Raw genomic sequence first — 24,966 nt, 5'->3', positions numbered from 1 at the left:
AGGATGTCCTGATGCATACAGACAAAACAGATGTGTTCATGTGTCATTTAACATAGTCCCAATAGGCCTATTCATGGTCAACTGAAAATGCTGTCCCCAATAATAACTGGAAGCAGTGCTCTTCCGAGCACAGGTCTCCACCAGGTCAGGTATTAATTATTGTGGCCTCCTGGTGGCGCTACAAGTGAAAAGGGTGCCATGTCTTCTTTGGCCTTTAATGGTGAAACGGCTCAATCCTGCAAAGTTTGGAGGCCAATCTTATCAGGATGGAATATTTAATATGGGACAGATCCGTCTTGAACATATGACTGTAGAGATACTGTGTACTGATTTTTGTTAATGTTTGTTGGGTAAATTCTGAAGGATCCAAAAATGTGTCTTATATAAGTCGGCTATAAAAGGCTGATGTGAAAAATGCAAGGAAAGGCCTGTTATAAATCGGCCTGTTATAGCGCCACCATGAGGCTGATTTCAAAAACTTGAAGTGGCATTTCTTCCTCGGCCTAGTGGGAACGTGTGTGCACAATTGCATGATAATTGCACTCTGTGTTTGTGATTTGAGGCATTTTGTTCAAAACGGCCCAATCCTACAAACTTTGGAAGCCAATCTTAGCCAATCAGGATGGAATATGAAAAATCGGACAGATCCGTGTCGATCACATGACTGTCGAGATACTGCCTACCGTTTTTTAGGATTTTTGGACAAAATCTCTAAGAGTAGTGTACAGAAATGTGTTTTGAAAAACATCGGCCTCATGGTGGCGCTAGAACAGGCCCATTTGAAAAATGTGGGGCAGAGGTTCTGAATTGGCATCCAGGGAGTGTGTGTGCCAGGGGCATAGTTCTGCCGATTTAAAACGACTCCAATACGGAAGTAAAACTTCCTATGATTGGCCGCTAGTTGCGCTGTTCCCCCCCCCCCCCCCCCCCGGCCGATCGCAAAAAGAATTGTCCTCCATTGGATCCCATTCATTTTCCCCTTTCGTTTTCTAACCTTAATTAACATTTTCATGAATACTGTATGGTTCCTATCGCTAGTTAAAAATTGCCTTTCAATCACCATCATATTCGTTTTGGCGAAATGTGGTCCAATTTATTTTAAAATAAATTATAAAGTTGCGGTGGGGCGTGGCCAACTAAACTGATACCAGCCGGCTGTGTTCTTCTTCGTGTGCTGTATTTCGGGAGGCTCCGACCACATTCTCCCATGTATCCCTGCGGTTGCACGTGACCGTTGGCAGCCAATAGCATCTCTGATGCCTTTACAATTCTATGATGGCGACACCCATTCAAACGACAGAAAAGGGCCATTTGCGCTGCATAGAAACCAATGGCTTCGCATCGTCCATATTTTTCTACAGTCTATGGTGTGTGCTCATTTTGGCAGCGACCGGGCCAACGGCGGTGAGATTAGGTGGTAACAAACTGCGAGGACGCACGCACGCACGGACGGACAGACAGACGCATAGACGGACGGACGCACGGATGGACGGAGGGGAAAACATACTCTCCCCCATGCCTTCGGCTGGTGGAGACAATAATATTATTCTGTCCCCAATAATAACCATGTGGAGACCATGCACTGCCTTGGAGTTTGAACATGAAACGTCAAAGTCTTGCCTCATTTTCTCGTTTGATCTGAACTAACGTTGCATTTGCCGTGATAGATTACGCATCAGGTGATGTAATTACTGATATTTGTTAGGTTAGAATCTGGCTAGCCATTGTCAAGGAAAAGTTCGGTCGCTCTTTTCACTTGAAAAGAGCGACATTATGTTAATTGCAGCAATGCAAAAGTCTGTAATCGAGAGACTAGGTTAGAGTAGACTGTTTGTTCAGTAACAGGGGTCTTCCCTTCTCTTTAACAAACAGAGAATAAATGTACAGTGGGTTGCTAATTTCAGCGAGCATTTCAGAGGGGGAGTACCCATTTTAGTCAGAAACTCTGACGTCAAAGGAGGTTTAACCATTTATTGCATAAATGGAATAGAGTTTATTTTGGCGCTTGAAGGGCTCCGCTTTCGGAGTTGTTCCCTGAATTTTGTGCATGCTTTTTGAGCATGCTAAGCTAAATCAGGGAACGCTAAGCAAGACCCCCCCCATAGGGACACAATATCAAAACAATAGCAATACACACGTAACTTAATCAGACATAATCACAAGTATTTGAGCTTAGCCCGACCGATCAAAGGTGGAGGCTGGGGTGGAGTAGGCAGCTAGTAGCAAGTATCCGAGGCTTCGGATAACCAAGCATAGGTAGAGAAAGCAAGCCATGAAGGAGACTTCCCTACTGAAGAAGAGCTTTGATTGGAGTATGACATTGTGACGTAATGACCAGCTGTGTATATGTGAATGAGGAATGGGAAAATAACTGACTGACAGTAGCCTGATTTCAGACTCAGCTGGCGCTTGAGTCTGACACTGTGCCCTATTCTGAACGATTTACGGGGGAGGGACTTTTGTGCGAGCGCGCACGCGTGCCGCCGCGCACAAGTGATCGCGATGCACCGTGATCGCGATCACGGCGTGTGTGTGTGTGTGTGTTTTGTAATAAGCCATTAGATGGCAGGCAGAACATAATCATTATCACTGGCAGGCCTGTTCTGGCCCACAGGCCACCTGTTGCCTACCACTGGTTTTCGACTGTTTTCATTGGCGTTTTCATGGCATGTGGGTGCTGTCTCTTGTCTGATACATAGATACTGAGCAGGGGAACATGGTTGAGGTTCATGTTTTACAGCGCTTGGATTTAAATGTACTTAGTAGAATTGAGTCTGCTGCAGTGCAGATAACCTTTCTTGAACTGCATCCTTCTCAGATGGTGGACTGGGTATGATGGTGTGTATTCAATTGTGATGAACACACATTACTTGTGGTTTGGGGTTTGACTTGAGTGAGGAAAATTTTAAAGTGCTTAATAGGACTAACAATGATGAGGATGAGTTTTTGTGTGTTTGCACTTTAATCTCCAAATCCCCCAGTGGTATTGGAGTTGACTTGTTATGGGCTTTAATTCTCCCATTAGCTCTGCTCGTTGCTTGTGCTTTTAGAAACACTAGAATAATTCAATAATAAATTAAATATATATTTCATAATGTTTCAAAACTTTTTCCTGGGTCCAAAATATATTTTCAAATCATATAGTGTTGCCCAAGTTTTTGAAAATGTTTAACAATTTTGCTGCCATTTTAAACATAGCTGTAGTAAGCAGCTGCCAAATTGTCCTTACCTTTTAATGTGGGCACGCGCACGCATCGTGCACAATCTGTGCGCGACTCATCTAGTAGACGTGTAGACTCGGTGACAGCTTTCGAATAAAAAAAACCCCATTGAAATAGACATATCCGTTGCCATCCATCGCCGAGTAGCTTCCTCTTCTGTTACAATGTAAACCAACGGAGGCGGGACTATGGCCCAGGCGCAGACCGGATACGGAAAGCTAGATCCGGTCCAGACCGGAAATGACCGGATACAGTTAGGGGGGCGGGCCTAAAGAGCCAGAATCAGCGAAAATCAGCGAAAATACTTTTAATCCTTTCATAATGATTAAAGCTAATTAAACTTCCGGGATCGACGGGCATGGCACCGCGGTACAGCGGGAAATCTCCGGTTTCGACGGGGATCGCAGAGTATGAGTTAAACATACATCAAGTGAAAAATATGATATTCTGTTTGTATTGTATTTAGATGAATGCTGAGGCAGTGAACAGTGCAGTGAGCTGGATATCGTAGTTCGATAGGGTTCGACTGCCCTGAGGCTGAGTAGGCTACTCTCGCAAAGTCTTTTTCCACTGATTAAGTCTTGACAAAGGAGATTTCTGGAATATTGAGAATGTTATTTGAGGCTGGATTTTGATAGAATGACATTTCATTTAAGACTTTGACAACTGGCATAAAAAAAGTTTCATCCTGGTCTGCGGTGTAGTTGGATTACCTTTGATAACCCCTCTTTGCCGTTTCAATCCTGCTGCCTGACTTGATGCTAAAGGACTTGTAATCCTACTGTACTACTTGTGGCATGAAATTCTTGGAATCAGATGTTACTGTAAGACGTGTATTACAAGTAATCTGAAGTGGTATGATGCCAGGTCAGCGAGTTCTCCCTGGATCTCAGGACGATCCCCGCTCCTGCGTGAGAGAGTGTGCCTCTCAGTCCCCCGTCCCAGATGACTCTTGACGTCTTAGCAAACGTAACATGTTCAGACCTTTCTCTCTGACTTGTTCCCCCGTCCCCTGGCCATAGAGGAATGTGCCTTGGTGTGATGTGGAGCTGTGATACTGTACATAGAAGTGAAGCGAAACCCATTCCCATACATTGTCTCAGCTTGGTGCTTGGTGCTTGGTAGCGGGCCTGGGGCTGCAGCTTGGCCCCTCCTGGTCCAGTAGATCAAGGCTATAAAACAAAGTTGACTTTAATCCCCCCGGGGGGGAGATTAAGAACCGCATGAGTAATTAAATGAGCCTTCTGTCTCCAAAAGGACAAATTACTGTACCACTGCCGACTTGGGAACCTTGGTTTTTTTGTGTGGTTGTCTCTGAAGAACAAAGTAGATCGGACATATCTCCATTTCAGAAGGCATTATAACAAGCCAATAATCACCTCACGATCACAGGATAGAATAGATCACATAGTTTTGCTGCTTAGTGTCCTGCCAGGACAATGGGAGTAGATTCTGTCTGATGTGGCCCATAAAAAAAGATTTATTTTTTCCCAGGAAGCATTGTTACAAGTTCTCATCAAAGTCTCATATCACTGCTAGACCTCCTCCCAGTTGGAATTACTGCATTGGGACAACATGAAATAAACATTCAATTGTTAGGAGATCAAATATTTATTTTTGTGCCATATACAAATTCCAATTATCAATTTATGGATTTCAATTGACTTGAAATGTCAATTTAGAAATTAGAACCTTTTTTTGCATTTATTAATCAAAGGATATATATTTTGTAATCTATTTAAGTGAGTGAAACTGTTCAGTGTGATTCCTTTTTGAAAGTTGATTCTTCAGTATGTGTAGTGTATGGCCAATCTGACTAGAGGTCATACTGTGCGTGAGTGCGCAGACTGTGTGACACTGACACACGCACGCACGCACGCACGCAGGCACGCACTAGAATGCGGAAATGCATTATCTGCACTAGAACATTTTGATTGCAGAAGAAATACGCCAATAATACCCATTGGCAGTTCCTTAAACTGTTCCAAGTCAGGACAGGTAACAGGATCCTCCTTTTTCTATCTACTTAACATCAGTGTTCAAGCATTTTACATCTGATTAGCATGGCATGGTGATTATGCCCTAAGGTACCCATAAATCAGTCTGCTAGTGTCTGTTTTTATGTTCTAAGTGATTATAAAGTTCCATAGAGACAACATTAACAAATTAACTTACACTCAGTGTGTCTGTCTCTGTCTGTCTGTTGTGAGTGCATCCATCCATTTAAATCCTTTCTATGGCTTAAAAAAAGGTATTAGCAGAGGGATGTACAATGATATGACCATACCTTGCATTCATTCAACAGTGAGTTCAGATGGCTGATCAGACGCCTGAAGCGGAGTCTGTGGCTATCCCCATGGAGGAGTCCCTTCTGTGCAACGGGGGAGGTCATTTGAAGAAGGTGGAGAACCACATCACAGAGGCTCAGCGTTTCTCCCACCTTCCCAAACGCTCAGCTGTAGACCTGGAGTTCACCGATCTCTCCTATACCATCAGAGAGGGACCTTGCTGGAAGAAGAAAGGTAACCCATAGTATGCGCAAAATTGCACGCTGATATTGTGATTTGTATATCACTGCCACTAGGGTTATTTTTTCTATTGAAATTCACCCAAAACAATTGTTATCATGCACATATCCGATTGTCTAGCTGAAGTGGTCATCTTACAAGTCAGTTTCTTGTACATAATAGGTTATCAAACTGGGCCACGGGCAAATTTGCTTACACAGTGACATGCTTCTAATGGCAATATAAAATATGACATTAATTCCATATTAATTACAGATCTATCAACTTATGTAACCCAGGGGTAGTGGGGTTTTTTTTGATTGAAGAATGTATTAGAAGTTTGCAATAGAAAAAAGTACAGTTTCATGACAGTACAAATCACTGGTAGGTACAAGGTCAACTAAAAGGAGATCCTAGAAAGCCGAGGCTTATTTCCACAGGAACCACACTTTAAGTATCTCATATAACATTGGGTGACGTCAGGACTTTGGTACTCTATTGGCCCGTGTTCGGGGGAGGGAAGCCGGCCAGGGTGGGGAGAGTGATATAAATTGTGGATGGAGGCGCCGCGGTGTCCCGGTGGTGGCTCCTCAACAACTGCAACAGCAGTGACTTCACTTTACTTTATTTGTTAATTCGGGAGGGACAGAACATATTCATGAATACAGCAATCGAATAATCGAATCATCTTTATCAGGCCTAGAATTTCGTCTTTTTAGGGGCAAGGACACTTGGCCTTTGGTGTTGTACATTTTTTGAGGGCGCAAAGGCCAAATGCTAGGGCAGGAAGGCCATCAAATAAAACAAAGTTTAGTCCACTGAAATAATGAATTGAATTTAATCGAATTTAAGGGTTAAACTTACTGCATTGGTTTAAAGATGATGTCTTAAAAAATGTATATATCAGTTTAGTTTAGTTCAATATCATTAAACCTTTCTTTCCTTTTTTTTACTATTTTGAAAAACATGAATATTTGAATATTGAATATTTCAAATAGCTGATCTCACAACATGCCGATGTACAGGGGTCATCACCATGTCAGCTTGTGATGGACATATTGATACATATTTTATTTTTGCCACAGACATACAAAATAACTGTCCAATAATTTTACAAAAGAACATATATACAGTATCATATTTGGCAAAATGGCTGAAATTTCAGTTCCTTATTTTATTTATTTTTCTCAGTTCTCTGTCTGCTGGAAATGTCTCGTCAAATGATGTGTGGTTTGTCCACAAGTTCTCTTTCTTCACCATCTTGCTGATGAGACAAATACTTGACAGAGCTCCATCCAGTTCCATGTATGGTACACAAATACATAAGGCTTCACTTCCTTCTAGTCGTCAAATGATTTGTGGTTTGTCAGAAAGAGGCTTTCCAAGTTCCCTTTCTTCACTATCACGGCATAGTTTTTGCAATTCATTGACCCATCAACAAATATTGTTTTATTCTTTTGTCTTTTGCCAAACTCATTCTACTGATCTCTTGATAGTAGTAGCTTAACAAACAGGTAACAGTCCACTAAAATGTATATGCTGCCAGGGTCAATCCTGTGTTAATTTACACGGTGAACAAGTATTATATGATGATGAGAAAGACAGTGCGTAAGTGGTGTGATGTAAGGTATACCAGTGGAACCAGTATTAGCAAACATTACTTCTCTCTCTGTCTTGTCTTGTCTTGTCATTGCATCCTCACTTGATGCAATCATGTAGCCAACACAAGATATTAATCATCCTGACACTTATCATCATCCAAAATAATTAAAACAAATGCTTTATTATTATTATTGAATATTTAGGATAGATTATGTACACATGATAACCAAAATACTAAATGTGCTACGGACATGGACAAGTCTTGCCACAGACCCATTTGTCCGTGTACAGACATGTTGATGACCCCTGCCGATGTAGATCGGCTATTTGAAGTATTTTAAAATGTTTTCAAAAATATAAAAAAGGCAAAGAAGTTTATAGGGATAGGGGTACAGGTAGCTGCAGTAAGGCCACTGTGGCCTCAGGTCATGCAATTGGTTTGAGGGGCACAAGGCCAAACTGAGGGGCAACGACGGCCATGGCCTTCATGGCCTCCCTGAAATTCCTGCCCTGATCTTTATTAATAGCGGTAGATACCGTACATTTTTATTTTGGTTAGTCATGATGCACATCCCTAAACTCCGAGTCTTACACGACACCCACCCACTCCCCTAAAGAATTTTAACGAATCTGCACGATTCACACAAATTTCAAATTTGCTGCCAGGGAAACTCCTTAAGTCGCAACTCCTTAAGTTAATTCCTCTCTCTCTCTGCACTTGCATTCTCTGTTTCATTCAAGAAGGAAGTGAATTGGATTGTGAGATTGCATAGTGAGAGATTGACATACCAGCACACTTTAAGGTCATCTTCTACCTAACCTAACAGCACCAAAGTGAACAGGGCAAGTCAGAGGCTGTTGTGATGCTTGTCAACAAGCTATGTGCGTCTGAAAGCATGTCTGCTGGTCAATTCCTATTGACTGGGGGATTAACACCCCAGGCTATCGATACAGCCAATATCCCTTCAGGGAATCCCATGACTTCAGCTAAGGTTTCACACAGTATATCAGTATTGACACAGTAAATGGTTGGGGGGAAGAGAAAGAAAATAAAACTTTAAGCTTTAAAATGTATTCAAAATGGAAGTGATGGTGCCTGCATTCATAAAATAGTGCTGTCTAGACATTTTACCACGAGTGGATTGTGACACAAGAGTGACCTGTGAGACATTATCGGCCTACTCGAGAACAGTGGCCTGTGTGTCTGCGATGGGAGGTCGGGGTGTAATTTAATAATTTGTGATGTTAGTGTATATTTGCATAAACATGAGACATTTTGTATTCATGTTTATATATTGTAATAGCGACCGTCAGGTAGCAAGTTACTATGAAAAGCTCCACCGGCTGTCCGTCCGTCCGTCTGTCTGTCTGTCCGTCATGTCACACTTTTGCCCCTACTCTTAGCTCCGCCGCCTTTGCCCCTATCCATGCCCGACAAATTATCCCATTATGAATGGGAACCTTTCACGACGGGAACCCCTTTTGGGGTAGTTGTTGCTATACGTACAGTATATAGCAACATCATTTCTTTGTAATTCTTTAATAAATAAAATATATTTGAAGTTTTTCAAAAAAACTTTTAGAATTTTTTAGAAGGCTTTTTAGAATCGGCCTCATTCCTAAATGGGTTAGTCCTATATGGGACTGACAGTGCAGGTATGATATGGACAGCAATAGCTTTGAATTGATGAAACCGGGCGAGTAGGATGAACAAATAGTTCCATTTCCTTTCTTTGAATGTTATGTTTTCACTGTCAACTTTCCTCTTGAGACTTTTGGATGAAAAACTTCAAACCAAAGCTGTGTTTCACATGCCTAAAAAAATTACATTGTACCATGAAAGAGCTCTTGTTCGAAAAGGAATATGACTCTCTCTGTCTCCAGATAAAATATTGTTTTGAAAATCCACAGTGCCACAATCAAGCATGAGGCCTGCACAAAAACAATTAGCCTACATAAGCATCTCTGTGTACACCTGTAACATTTGATTCCACATGCTTTTCTATCTATTGTTATACCACACACATATTTAGCCTAGTAAACCACCAACTTCCGGAAAACGCATCTTCTGCGATGATTTCCAGAATTTAGTGGTTTACGAGGCTAACACATAATTACCTTTTATAACAAAATATGGTATTTATTATTGTTGTAAATAAGGTATTTTGTTGCAAGTTCCAGGTCCTAAATTAGGCACATTGTATGCTGGCCCACCATCTAATGTCTTTGAAATAGTTTGGCCCGAGGCCACACTTACTTGCCGAACCCTGAAGCAGGGCATTCATTTACGAAAAAAGTTTGAATATTATATGGAGATAAGAGGTTTCTGCCCGACAGCAACGATATGTAGGGGGTGTTTTGTCATTTCCATTGTCTGAGGAAGATCTGCTTAAGCTTGAAACTTCACACACTGAGAATAATGAGAATTCATTTGAACATTTTGGAGCTTGATACATTGTGTGCAGACCTTGCTTTTGTTACTCTATTTACTCTACCACTTGCCCTACTGGTTGACTAGAGTTCATGCTGCTTACTTTAAGTCTGGAGACTGGAGAGTACCGGTATGTGCTAAATGTAAATGTGAATTGTTTTGACAATGATGCATAGAGTCACGTTTGGAGTTTAAAATTATATTATGATTCTGATCATGATTTCAGGTTTCAAAGCCTTGCTGAAGTGCCTTTCTGGAAGGTTCTGCAGCAGGGAGCTCGTTGGAATCATGGGCCCGTCGGGGGCAGGGAAGTCCACCCTGATGAACATCCTGGCTGGGTACAGGTAAGAGCTAGATCTGTACTGGTTCATGATAATGAACATCACGGTGTGTGTGTGTGTGTGTGTGTGTGTGTGTGTGTGTGTGTGCGTGTGCGTGTGCGTGTGCGTGTGCGTGTGTGTGTGTGTGTGCACACGTGCGTGCGTGTGCAGATAAGTAAGGGGTATACTGTACAGTACATAGCTTAGATTTCTATGCCACATGACACAGAACAATGTGTATAGTATATACTGTACACAGTATACATCCATCCATCCATTCATCTTCAACAACTTATCCGGAATCGGGTCGCGGGGGTAACAGTTCTAACAGAGACTTCCAATGTTCCCTCTCCTGGGAACCGAACTTCTCACCCTATCTCATAGCCTACTACTGTATACATTTTGGGCACCATTTGTGCATAAGTCGTCTAAATCCGCAATTTGGGGGTTTAGCATTTAGGAAGGGGCATTCCTGTGCAACGGTTGTTATTTTGGAAACCTGCTTTATCCCTAAAAACACCTGCGCTAACCTGTACATTATGTGTAGATGTGGTTTGGGCATTACAATTGTATAACCAATCACTGTGCCTGATGCCTTTGCCTTCAAGAGAAGATTGCGCAACCCCTTATTCCCACTAATCTTGAGCCCTCTCCCTCTCTGCACATGAAATGGAATAAAATAATATTGATACAGAGAATTATCACTCACACTGCTGATTATAGAGAACAATACTCATCAAACGCCCACGAGGTGTCAACACGTCAATCTCTTTGATGTCGCTGGAGGCCCTTCGGCGCGTTTGACGCGTTGTACAGTGTTTACAGTAAACAATATAAAGTCTTACTGTAACGTCGGGCCTACCCGTAGATGTTGGCCGATGACCGCAAGTTGTTTCCATTAGACGCTGAGAGCATTGCGCCGCCGATTTTTTCCATTTAATCCAATGCATCACCCAGACTTTAAAGCTCTTTATGATGTATGTTTTGTGGCACAGAACAGCCTCTTTTCATGGCAGAATGGGCAAATTATGATCCGCTAACACTAGCTTTTGGCTATACAGAGTGATTTCTCACAACATCCTGTCTACGGTCATGTGACATGCAAACATCATCGTGCCCATGCAGGCATTGGGGCGTTGCGCAATACAATGGAGCTGGATCTGGGCTCTGGCGCCATCTCCTGGGCAGCCAATGTGTTAAATTACTGCAATCTGCAATGAAATGGTGTGGTGTGGTTAGCAAACGCAAAGACGTTGTATTAGTCTTTGATATTAATCTTGATCTTAACTGGTAATTGGTAACTGCTAATAAAAACTCAATTGCATAATGAATTAACTGTCATACTATTTTGGATTACAGGCCCAGGCAGCCTGACTCCAGACATGGCCATTGCAGGCGCGTGCTCTACCAAACGAAGTTGGCATAGCGGGTGCTTTCCCAACGTGTGTGGCAAAATAGCAATTTTAGGGAAAGCGCAACAACACGCCCACGGCCACACCTCCATGTGCAAATAACGGAGTCAGCATAATGTACAGCGGGTATAGCAGCCCCAAAATACAGTTTAGGGACAACATGTCACAGGTTTCGGTCGGTAAAAAAAGAAAGAAAGTCGGAACGGGACGGAGACCGTTACGGGGCCACTCGGGTTTGGTTTTGTAATTTGATTATTAACAGGAAATCGGTCGAAATTTGACGGTACATTTCGATTTCGGTTCGTTTTTTTTGACCCGTGAAGACCTCTAGTCTGTAGCGCTCCGCTGTGTTCACTTGGACAGTGCAGTGGTGCCGAAAGTCGGGTGGATGAAGATTTACTATTCTGTCCCCCAGTGTATGTAACTCGGAATGCGCTGAGTCGGCTCATACAACCTTCTTAACGCTCGACACTGCGACTCGCACGATACCGCTCGCTCTGCGGTGTCTCACGTGGATCAAGGTCGCCTGAGACGACGCGCCTCCGTCGTCATCACCGAAAACAAGTGCTCCTTTCCCTTGCATCTCATACGGATTCCATAATAGCATACTGTACACACCTTGCACAGAAGTATAGAACACATCAAGTAAGGATCTCTCTTTGCTCTCACTTGACAACCGTTCCACCTTCCCCAAAATCATAAACCTTCAAGTGTGAACAAACACACACACACACACACACACACACACACACACACACACACACACACACACACACACACACACACACTCTGAGCTATAAAAAAATGTAAACATAACAAATTCCTGTCCTAAAAGATATGGCTTCTGTTTGGGCTAAATAAGAGTTAAAGAAATTGGACAGACAGACTAACATACCCATGCTGAAACAGACCAGTGCAAGCCAAGGTATACGTTTGAAAACCCTAATAGGATTAGAGTTAGGTGTTGTTGTGATTACTGTAAGGTTAGGGTTACACTGAGCCTAGTGTTGCCTAGCCAGGTGATCAGAGATCTCCGCCTACCGAAACGTCTGGGCCCCGGGGACATCTAATTCAATGAAGAGGCTACGATAATAACCTACACCTACTGCTTTAGAAAGCAATCCTGAACTGTCACAATATGCGGGACCCCCTTGTGTCCTCCCCATGTGTTTGCATTGGTTCTGCAGTGCAGGTTTTTTTGTCAGGTCGCAGACCTGTTCTACATTTCATCCGGCACCTTGTCACCTAGTCATCAACAAAATGTGACTGTCTCCCGTAACCTCGCGTCACCAGACTTAACACCTCGAAGGAAAATTTTAAGAGCATGTAGCTTAAGATTTCAGCCCGAGCCCGACGGGACCCGGTATTTGTCTGGCTTTGGGTTGGGTCGGGCTTTTGTAATCACGCAGGCAAGCGCAGCGCGGTATCATGATGTTCCATGTGTGACTGTGTGTTGTTGACTCCACACAAAGCAAGAATCCACACGAAGACAGGAAGGTCATTTACGCAGACTGCAATGGCCAACTGATTTTAGCTGTTCATTCAACAATTTACTTATGTTCAATATGAGTGGGTGGTACAGCTACACAACTCACCACCACGGGTCCATTTGATTCTGGCCTCCACAGATAAAATTGAGCGCTGGATGAAGAAACCCCGGTTACAATATGTAACTTCTGGCAACATATTTTGCCTTTCGTATTTGATCGCGGGTGGGGGTCGGCACGCAGGAGAGTGTTTTTTGCAGGTCGTTCGATCAGTTCGAGTGTATCAAAAAGGCATCTGGGTTAAAGCAGGCCGAAGCTTGTGATTGGCTGTGCGGAGGTGACGAAAGTCTGGGGGACGTTGATACACCTAAACCTAACTTTATCCCTAACCCTAACCTCAGTAAAACTAACGCTGGTGAATGCTAACCTGGTGAAATGCTAACCTGCCGACGCTGGTGAATGCTAACCTGGTGAATGTTAAACTGGTCAGACCACCAACGGTGCTTAACCCAGTTGCTTTTTTGATACACTCGGACGTAAAGACCTGCAAAAAATACTCTCCCGTGGGCACGCAGGCGGGGGATGTTGTGTGTGTTTGTCCCAAAGAAAAACTCATAATATGGGGTTGTGTCGTGATAGAAGAACAGTTTCAGAATCAGAACGTACTAACACTAAGCCATACGTTCCTCTTACTGACAATAGAGGCTTTAGGCTACATGTGAATTACATCAATATTTATGTTTGTATGTCAAACTAGAATGAATAAAAATCACATTTATTTTGGTTTAATTTATTCTTTGTTATGATAAGGAAAATGACAAGTGAGACCTGACTGTTGTCATTTCTAGTTATCTTAGATTTTTCCCCTCACCTAGTTCTAGACCCTATATTGATTTAGATGTCCCCAGATGTAAAGTACACTTGGCCGGCCAGCATTTTCTTTTTTATTAAGGAATTTGTATAGTGTACCGGTATGTGTGTGTGTGTGTGTGTGTGTGTGTGTGTGTGTGTGTGTGTGTGTGTGTGTGTGTGTGTGTGTGCGTGCGTGCGTGCGTGCGTGCGTGCGTGCGTGCGTGCGTGCGTGCGTGCGTGCGTGCGTGCGTGCGTGCGTGCGTGCGTGCGTGCGTGCGTGCGTGCGTGCGTGCGTGTGTGTGTGCGTGCATGCATGCATGTGTGTTTACCTTATACAGTATGTGACCGAACGCAGGCATTTTGTATCATTATTATCATCCCTGCCAAGAAGGCGAGGGGTTATGTTTACACTCCTGTCTGTCCGTCTGTCCGTCCGTCCGCCCGTAAACAGCTAATCTCAGGCACCTCTGGACTGATCAGCCTGAAACTTTGCTTGCAGACTCCCATGAAGTCAAATTGGCCTGTAACTTATAGCGCTACTATGACACATTATTTGCTCTTACAGATTTTGACATCACACAAATGGGTACACATTATCTTTGTAGTCATGTGATCAAGACGTATCTGATCAGATTCTTCATATTCTTCATATTGCGGGAGTGGATGTTTTGCACAAAATGATACAAATCATGAACGCAGCATCTGATTGCCTTGAAACTTTGCACGCACACTCCCACTAAGCCACGGAAAAATCATATTTTTTTAAATCGGCCTCATAGTGCCACACTTTTCTAGTTGTTATTATTAATATTTTCTATTATTATTATTACTAACATTTTTGTATTATTATCTAAAATTAGATAATAATTATGTTTTAGTCAACTTCTTCCACAACAATCTTATATTTCGTAATATGTGTGAATCTTAAAAACATAAACAGCTGCTCTGTCTGCATCCCTACAGTAGAACAAGAATAGTAATCAAATGTAACAAAAGATGTTTTATTCTCACTAATCCCTAGCCAGACCTGACCCCTATCCCACAATGCATTGCATTTGAATACCTGAGCGCAAGGTGAAAAAAACTCTCCCTTTTGTTTGTAGGGGAGCAAGCAGCCTTGAGCCTTAGTGTTTGGTAGCATGACAAAGGGTGTGGTGGAGGGAGAATTGCCGCTTCTCTATTTATATTTCGCCCAACAAAATTCAGAGAGGTGTTCATGACCGTGTGTGTGCATGGATGGACACACACAGTGGTTAAATCATTCATTTAACCACTTAAACTCTATACGAGGTTAAGCGGAGTCCCTCCGGGTTTTCCCAGAATATAGATGCTGGGGTTTAAATGGTTATGGGTCCCAGTTTGGGAGATGATCAACCTACATTTAAAATGCATTATTTCCGATATATGGAGATCCCTGTCCCGATGTCATCAATATTAAAGGCATATCTGGGAATGCCCATATTTGGTAATGCCCATATATGGGCATGTTCTGACATCACATTGTTGACTATCATGCAGGGTCTCCATATATGGGTAACTGGTCCGATATACATCACTGGCCAGATGGCCAAGAATTGGCGCGAGTTCACATGTCGCCCTGAGGCGTCTTACTAGTTATATTTATATGTTCGCCCTTAGTCACATGTTTGCGTGTGTGTGTGTGTGTGAGTGTGTGTGTGTGTGTGTGTGTGTGTGTGTGTGTGTGTGTGTGTGTGTGTGTGTGTGTGTGTGTGTGCGTGCGTGTGTGTATGTGTGCGCTTCTCCCCAGGGAAACAGGAATGAAGGGCCAGGTCCTTGTGAACGGGAGGCCCAGAGACCTTCGGACCTTCAGGAAGATGTCTTGTTACATCATGCAGGAGGACATGCTGCTACCACACCTCACTGCACGGGAGGCCATGATGGTGAGCTCAAGCTTTAGTCAAAAAATGTACCTGTTTTCACCAATTGATTTCTTACATAGATGTTTATTGTGTTCTGTTCTATTGAAAGTGTGCAGTCACTAGGTTAAAGTTAAATGTAAACTTCCTGTAGAATTAGGCATTTTCTCTCGAAGAAGGAAGGAAGAAGTCACGGACTGGATCCGGATCTTCAAATACTAAAATCTACAGGAAGTTTAAAATTTTCTTTGAAATTAATCCTGATGTTATATATTGTCAGAAACTGCTTTGTTGGAGTTTGTTTATGTGCTAAAAGAGTTACTTTGGGTAGAGATGTGCCGATTGATCGGTGAGTGATCGCAATCGGCCAATAATGCCTCGATCGGTTTCGGCTTTGCCGATCTACAAGCTAGATCAGCTATTTTCACATTATTTATCTGTGGGACTGAATGTAACCCCAGCTTCAACTCCTACAAGTTGAATTGGATACTAAAGTACCTCAGCCTGCAATCTCCTAATGTTAATACTTACCTGTAATACTTAATATACAATGTCAATGTTTTGTAAGAAGAATCAATATATAAATGCTGCTGCAGTAACACAATAAATAGAAGAATTTATGGATTTGACTCTGTGATCGGGAATATCGGTATCGGCAGATACTGATTCCAGTTGATTGGTGATCGGTATATCGTCCCCAAAAATCGCAATCGGAGCATCTCTAACTTTGAGAGTTGCATCATCATACAATGGTAGTCAATGAGATGGAATTTTTGGATTATTGATTTACAACTGTGCAATGGAGTGCTATATGTCGCTAATTGGACTAGTTACATCATGGAAAGGTAAGAACACAATACACAACCTAAACCTCTACCTCTGCACTTACACTTCTTAGGCAATTTTGCCTAAAATAACAAGTGGGCACACGAATGTGAGCATATACGAACGAGCGCGCGCGCACACACACACACACACACACACACACACACACACACACACACACACACACACACACACACACACACACACACACACACACACACACACACACACACACACACACACACACACACACACACACACACACACACACACACACACGCTTTAACCTTATGTGACCTTTCGTGAACCACTGAAGTTGATTAATGACTTGCTTCAGGAATTGGAGCCATGATTTGGGGAAGACTGCCACCTAGTGGTTGCATCAGCTTCTGAAAACATGCTACACAAGATTGTAATTGTGATTTTCATTACTGTAGGTTTCAGTGAACTTGAAGCTCAGTGAAACGATGGAAGTGAAGAAAAAACTGGTGAGCTTTAAGACATTTACAGTACTTTTGCAATGATTTGTTGAAAGCACAGCAATAGTACCTGCTCTGACTGCAGTCAGTGAATGATGATTTCTTTGATCAAGATGTTTTATTGTCAATGGTAACAATGGTAACAATGGTAGCAACATTGCAGGCAGTAGAATTCCTATACTCAGAGGAGAGCTCAAACAATAGTATGGAAAAGAGATAGATAAAACGAGAAAATACATAGAATAAGATAAACAAAAACAATGATTATTTGCAGGATTCCTAGCCGCGGTTGACAAAGTGCAGTGTGAACGCAAACGCACTAAATTAAAAATGCAACAATGTTGCAACTTCACCGTTGAATTTTGAATTTTGACCCGATTCTATAAGTGTCTTTTGAATCCTTCTAAGATTCTTTGAAAACCCCAATGTTTCTATGTCAGCAATCTGGCCAGCCATCGTCAAAGAAAATGTCCTTTTCACTTCACTGGAGCTCAGTTAGTCTGTTCTCGAGAGACTACTATGTCAGTGGTGCTCAAACCTTTTCATGTGAAGGACCCCCAAAATGATATTTATTTGGCCACGGACCCCCATCTCAAAATATCTAGTTCCAGGGACCACCCAGAAGCAAAATTTGAGTTACAAACGTTCGCTTTGAAAATACATATATTCAAAGATTTGCACACATTTTCACGACTTTTTCAAAAATAGCAGATCTACAAGCTCGCAGCGCGGCACTCGGTGCCGCGCTGTGAGCTTGTATATCTGCTATTTTTCACTGGTTAAAGCAGTCAATAATTCTATGCCTAAATGGGTTAACCCTATAGGTGGATGAGATCCTGACTGCCCTGGGGCTCCTGGATTGTGCTCATACTCGCACCGGGTCCCTGTCAGGAGGGCAGTGTAAACGGCTGGCCATCGCCCTGGAGCTGGTCAACAACCCTCCAGTCATGTTCTTTGACGAGCCCACCAGGTGAGACACATGTTACTGACATTACAAATATATATCAATTGCAGTGATGAAAAGGTTGGTTACAACACTACAGGTGTTGGCTGTTGGGTCTGCTGGGTAGGAGGTGGCTGTCTTTTAGGGAACTTCACATTTTGCTTGTTGGGCATTCAGTGAACTTGGTTGGTTATAGCACAGCAATGATTGCCTTGGGATATTTTCCACATCCCACTCAAAAGACTGGCATTTATTTCATTCAAATGAGGTATTTTTAACATGGTTTTGTGCCTGTCAAACCATGCTTGGGTGCATGTCAAGTCATTAGGCTAAACAAGAAGTTTATGGGAGAAGTAGTTTTAAGATAAATAGTCACATGGCAATTACAGTAGTCATAAAAACACCAGATTACATATTAAAAATACAAAACACAAAGTTGTGTCTCCTCTATTTATCTGTCTGTCTGGCTGCCTGTCTATCTATCTATCCAGTGGTCTGGACAGCGCATCATCCTGTCAAGTGGTCTCTCTCATGCGATCTTTGGCTCTGGGAGGAAGAACGATCATCTGCACCATCCACCAACCCAGTGCCAGGCTGTTTGAGATGTTTAACAAGGTACACACCTCAATGCTGTTCTGTTTTTGCTCCTGTAAGTTCAGTCAATAAGCCACGTATACATCTGTAACCATACGTCTGAGTTATACTCGAAAAGCAAAAAGCTATTTTTGGTGCATGACACTGGTGCGCAACTAAGCATAAATCAGAATGGAACCTCTTCATGCATGCATTTATTTTCTGTAAATATGATTGGAATATGTGTTGGAAGCTCTTACATCTTTATTTGAATACAAAAATAGTTTTCTTTCCCGGTTCATCACACAACTAAGCTTAAATCGGGCTGTAACCTTCTCTGGGAAGTGCATGCATGCATTTATGTAATGTAAATATAATAACTGGAATATGTGCTGGAAGCTCTTGCATGTTTTCATTTGTTTCTCTTCCATTTTCCATTGTCTTTCCACAGCTGTACATCCTGAGCCAGGGTCAGTGCATCTACAAAGGCACTGTGCCTTACCTCATCCCCTACCTGAAGACCCTGGGTTTGCACTGTCCTACATACCACAACCCTGCAGACTTCAGTATGTCAATACAAATCTATCTTTTCTCCAAGGATTAGACTAGTCTAGACTCTTCAAATCAACAGCATTAAAACACAATGATAATCAATGAGAGTCCAAGGTTGGCTCAGCTTGGCTGGGTATTCCAATGAACACAGTTGTCAGTGTAAGACTGAAAGATTCCTCTGTTGAGAGAGCTAGTGTTCAGGGGTAGTATGTCAGCATGGGATTGGGTCCTTGTTGCTGCACTAGTGACCCCTGCTGGTTGATTAGGGTGCTTGTTCAGAGGGGAGGGGATGTGATTGACAAGAGATAGAATGAATCTCTGCACACAAAGTTTTGCCATTGAAAGTCCCGTGAGGGGGACTACATTGGGGAGGAAATGAAGGGGGAAAATATACAGTAGGAGAAAGGCATAAAAAATCATATACTTATTATAAGTGAGCGCCTGAGCGGTGCCATTTATGAATGAGTTAATTTCATTAAGCTTGGCCAATGTGACCCTGTCTTTACAACAAACTTTGAGCGCATGGTACCAAGATGTAGGCCTGATGTAGGCAACGCTTCGGGACACTTTGTCCAGGACACTTTGTCCTGGATAAAGCCAGATGTTGGAGCTTAGCTCCTTCCAGGAACATCGCTCAAAAACTATGATATGGTATGCACTATACTGTAATGTAATGGAAGGTCAATGGGGTAAAGAAAGACATGTATAAATATTAGAGGTTTGGTCCTTTAAAAAAGATAAGCTGAGTGTGTTGACAACAAAAACGTGTGAAACATTTTCATATTTGTGGTGTATCTATCTCTCTTCAGTCATTGAGGTGGCATCGGGAGAGTATGGAGACATGAACCCAGTGCTGTTTGAGGCGGTTCAGGGAGGGATGTGTGCCTTAGATGAGAAGAAGAAGCTGTGTGACCAAAAGGACGACTCCGTCTGTGTGATGAACAGCACTCAGGTGGGTTACTCATCAATACACAACACAACTGTGGCATGTTGTGGTGCAACAGCCATCCATGAGGTGAAAGTATACAGTAAGTTACACCATGGACCATGTTGTTTACATGTGTGTACACACCTGTGGCTTACAATAATTGGGGGCCCTTTGTATTCTGGTTTAATTTGGTTGTATTCTGTTACTGTACCATTTTATTCTTGTTTTCCATCTCTGTTCTGGTATTTTTTTTTATACAGCGTACGAAGTGGATTTGATATTACTGCTTTTTATATGACATGTTTAAAAGTACTACACCTAACTTATTATTGTTATCTCTCACTGTACCTTCTGTTGCTAATTATTTATACTCATACTGTAGCTTTAGCTACTATGTATAACGTCCTTGGCTGCCAAACAACCAGGTTCCCCTCAGGGAGCAATAAAGTATAATGTCATGTCATGTTGTATCATAATATATTTTAATTTTGTCTCATCTAGTCTCTGACTGACATTAATTTGACCTGTTTCCATTTCTTCAGGACTACGGCCATGTAGAGAGACATACATTTGCCACAAGCATGGGGACACAGTTCTGTATCCTCTTCAAGAGAACACTCATAACAATATGCCGAGATACGGTGAGACTAAATCATCTGGACAATTATGGGATGAATAATAATCACATAAAACAAGCTTTAATACCAAGCATGTAAAACAAAACAGAATCAAACTAAAACGGTTTGATCAGCAGGGCAGAAATCTCCACCAGGAGGCATGCCCTAATAGTTATAGTGATGTATGCAGTGAAATTCCCTACACCTATGAAAGTGGCATGTTAGATGTGTACATCATCTCTGCTGTCTTATCCACATTCATCATCTACCTCTCTCCACCTTTCTCTCAGATTTCTGTCATTCACATATCTCTGTAATCCATAAAACTAATCAAGTAATTTTATATTTCAACTCCACTCCAGTCAATGATGCATGAATATAAAAAAGAAAAAAGAAATAAGGTAGAAATTACTTTAACTCAGGAGTAATCTGGTATTTTCCCCTTGTGTTCCCAGGTACTGACTCATCTCAGACTAATGTCACACATCTCCATAGGTGTGTTGATAGGACTGCTTTACCTGAACATCGGCAACGATGCAAGCAAGGTCTTCAACAACACTGGCTTTCTTTTCTTCTCATGTCTCTTCATCATGTTTGGAGCACTCATGCCAACTGTGCTGACTTGTGAGTCTTTTCAACCCAGACAGACTGAGAAAATATTTAATACAATAATCATTCTAATATTAGAACACCTTCTACGTTTGACATTCATTCATTCATTCATTCATTCATTCATTCATTATATCTGTTTGGGAAAATATCTTGTACCACAGCAGTGATATTGGTGGCCACAAGGACTTGAAAACAAATATATTTTCCTGTTGTTTAATGTTATTGGTTAGGAAAGTCACACATTTTAAAATGACCACAATATAAAGCTATGGATAGACTTTATCACAGCTTTTATTAGTTTGTGGCTGCATGGCCTACCGGTATTGCGTTTCTCATTTAGCCTGTGTCCCACCGTGATTCATGTGTTTGACTGTTGGGATACCTCTGTGGCATTTTGCATTTCTCACTGCCTGTGCCCTGCCATGTTTCATCTGTTTGACTGTGGGTGACTGGGTGTTCCTAGTGTAATGTCTTTTTTGCACGCTGTGCTCCACCATGGCTTGTGGCCGAAGATCTGCATCTTCTGTTTCTGTCAAGAAGCTTGTTTTCTTTCTGCATCAATTTTTCTGCACTTTGCATGATTGCTCATAACTGAACTTAGCTAGTCTGTTTGACAAGCTCACAACATGGAGCAAATCGCGTTGTGAGCTTGTAGATCTGCTGTTTTCACTATTTTTGGGTTCCGGGCAAACATCTAATCTCTCTTTTGGGTCAAAAGCTAAAAGGTTGGGAACCACTGAGATGGAGGATACATTAAACAAAAGACTTGCAATTGAGGCATCTTGGAAAACCATGTTTCATTCTATTCCATCCACCATCAGTTCCTCTGGAGATGTCTGTGTTCCTGAGGGAACATCTCAACTACTGGTACAGCCTGAAGGCGTACTACCTGGCCAAGACCATGGCTGATATTCCATTCCAGGTCAGTCTGAGAACAACAGAACACATATTTACAGTGTTATACTGCAAAGCATTTTTTTTTCATTAATTCATGATTTATTTGTGAACGCTTCAGTGGGCTCTATTTTGATTGTCTTAAGTGCCAGCTATTATGCCTTAACTTAACTGTTCTGCTGCCCTTGACGATCCTCACCGTCATTAAAACCGGTTACTACACGACGCCATTGACAGCGCTCACCGTCAATCTTACTGTATTTACAGTAAATGTATTAATACTTACAGTATGTAGCTCCGGTCGCGGCCGCATCGGTAATGTCCGCGATTTGTTTAAAACGCACGTTGGGCGTGCACGCGAAGTGAAGCTCCTCCATGTTAAGTCAATGGAGAGGCCCATAAAGAGACTTCATTTACTCCAAATAAGACTTTATATCCCATAGCACAGCTCCAATCAACAACAACAAGACAAGCCTAGTCACATGACACATGTCATGTGACTAGATGACGTAATCGTTGATGTCATTCAGCAGTCCGTGTGTGTACACACATTCCAGGCATGCCTTACACAATAACAGCGTGTGCTAATGGGCGGATCTGCGTGGCGTCAACGAAAAATTAACCCTTCATACCCTGCAGCACTAATTGTGTTAAAGGCCTGTCCATACTGTCTCCGACCATCAAACTTTTCTTCTGAAAGGTGTGGTTCAACTACAAAATGACATCACTCGCATCTTCTGAAAAGCATTTCCCGAATTAGAGTTCGTAAAGCTGCAAGTCGGAAAATCGGAACACTCCGACGAAAGGTTTGGTGGTCGGAGACAATATGGACAGGACTTTAAGTTAAGGCATAAGAGCTGATACTTGGTAAGACAATCAAAATACAGCCCCAAGGGTCTTGGCTGAAAGGTTTTGGGAAACACTGCTGTAAGAGTAATAATATAGTAAAGGAGTGTTGTGTTTTTCAGGTGATCTGTCCCATCATGTACTGCAGCATAGTGTACTGGATGACTGAGCAGCCCCCTGAGGCTATCCGTTACCTGCTCTTCGTAGCCCTCTCCACCTGTACTGCCCTTGTAGCCCAGTCCCTGGGCCTGCTGGTCGGGGCGGCAGCCACCTCGCTGCAGGTACTGCACTATGCTCCATGTGTCTGTCAGCCTGGACAATAACACGTAGAAGTGTTCACTTCAACATTCAACACATCTTGATATTGTCATATTTACTCTTAACATCCTTAATAACGAAATTAAACCGTGTAACACAAGTTAAGGGAATGATAGAGGATTTGGGTGAATTATTTTTATATTTTTCCATAAAAACATTTCTGTCATATTGGAGAATCTTTTTTCCAGATCCAAGTGACTATTTTATTTATTTTCTGATTGATGATTGTGCTCTCACATAAACTAAAATAAAATGCATATAGGTTATTGTGTAAGTTAGTATAAAAAGCATATAACATCAGATATGTTGTGTGTTGTGTCTGCTGACTCTGCTCACAGGTGGCGACCTTTGTGGGCCCTGTCACTGCTATCCCAGTTCTCCTCTTCTCTGGGTTCTTTGTTAACTTCGACACCATCCCCAGTTACCTGCAATGGATCTCCTATGTGTCCTATGTCAGGTTAGTTTCTCTCCAGTCCTTGTCTGATCTCGTCTCCGAAGGAGTGAGACATTCCAAATAAGATCTGTGCATAGTACAGGTTTCCAGAAGGTGGCAAACCAGTTTCCTGTTCCGGTGCAGATTCCCATAGCTTCATTTGATTTGCTTAAGAGCAGATGGATATGAAACAGAAATGGGAAACAGGTGTGCCACCTTCTGGAAACCCAGGACTACAGTCATGCAAAAAGCCGATATTAGCGTTAGCGATCTATTGGAGTGTAAAATCCACGCACACAGTTTAGCTTTCTTCTTATTCGTAAAGTTGAAGAAAAAAAATAATAACCACATTTTCTTTCAGCTCATGTATGTGACATAGGTTCTTAAAGAAAGTATCTACAGTATATACGTATGTTTGGTCAATGGATAGAACTGAAACAATCGTTCTATCTTCATATGCTGTTTTAAAATGTCCCGCATTAAAGAGAACACAATAAGAGAGGACACATTGCTTTGAAATTGTATCCTTTCTTTTGATTGGTGCATTTATTCTGTGTTTTCCATTTTATATCTACCTCTGTGAATCTGAAGGAAATAAAGAATCTATTGTATTCAGGTATGGCTTCGAAGGAGTGATCCTGTCCATATATGGGATGAACCGCACTGAGTTGGACTGTCCGGAGAAGGTGTGTAAGTTCCAACAGCCTGAGGAGGTTGTTCAGCTTCTGGATGTAGAGGATGCCGAAATCTACATGGACTTTATTGTTCTGGGCATCTTCTTTGTCGTTCTGCGACTGGCCACCTACCTCGTCCTCCGCTACAAGATCAAGGCTGAAAGATAGGTCAAAACACAAGGCTCTCGCGCACTTCACTCCCTGGAATCTTTTATGTGCACAGAAAACAAGGTCTTTTCATGTGCATGCTCATCCTGTTTGTTCAGTGTCATAATATGCATCGGTGCTAAAGGAATCTAACAACAATCTGACCTGCTCCACAAGCCATGGACCATGGTCCATGTGTTTACATGCTCATGATAATCTATCTGGTTTTGGTGTATAACCATATTCAGGTAAGTTTGATTCAACTGAAATGGTTGGAACTAACATCATATCCCACAGTTAGACAAGTTTACATGGATGATGGCAGAGATAGGTGTTGTAGTCAAATGAGATCCAAATACCGGCATGCATCTACTTGGATATCATATGAAAAGTGCTGAAATTTTTGCCCATTATTT

The 24,966-nt window shown here is 42.1% G+C and overlaps 1 protein-coding gene across 1 annotated transcript; it reads left to right on the top strand.

Moving 5' to 3' along the window:
- Positions 1-5,535: 5,535 nt before the first annotated feature.
- Positions 5,536-24,571, top strand: LOC308290081 (ATP-binding cassette sub-family G member 4-like; the record flags this gene model as incomplete). Its single annotated transcript, XM_080731856.1, has 14 exons — positions 5,536-5,743; positions 9,988-10,105; positions 15,601-15,733; positions 16,972-17,022; positions 17,838-17,983; positions 18,448-18,571; positions 18,981-19,095; positions 19,891-20,033; positions 20,552-20,650; positions 21,082-21,250; positions 22,060-22,160; positions 23,101-23,259; positions 23,635-23,753; positions 24,346-24,571. The coding sequence occupies 14 exons, from the start codon at positions 5,536-5,538 to the stop codon at positions 24,569-24,571; spliced, it is 1,911 nt and encodes a 636-aa protein (XP_080587982.1).
- Between the last annotated feature and the right edge of the window lie 395 nt (positions 24,572-24,966).

The sequence above is a fragment of the Nannobrachium achirus genome (genome assembly GCF_963921795.1).
Source record: "Nannobrachium achirus genome assembly, chromosome: 8".
NCBI lineage: Eukaryota > Metazoa > Chordata > Actinopteri > Myctophiformes > Myctophidae > Nannobrachium > Nannobrachium achirus.
The sequence above is the reverse complement of the archived record's forward strand: the minus strand, read 5'-3'. Positions and strand labels throughout refer to the sequence as shown.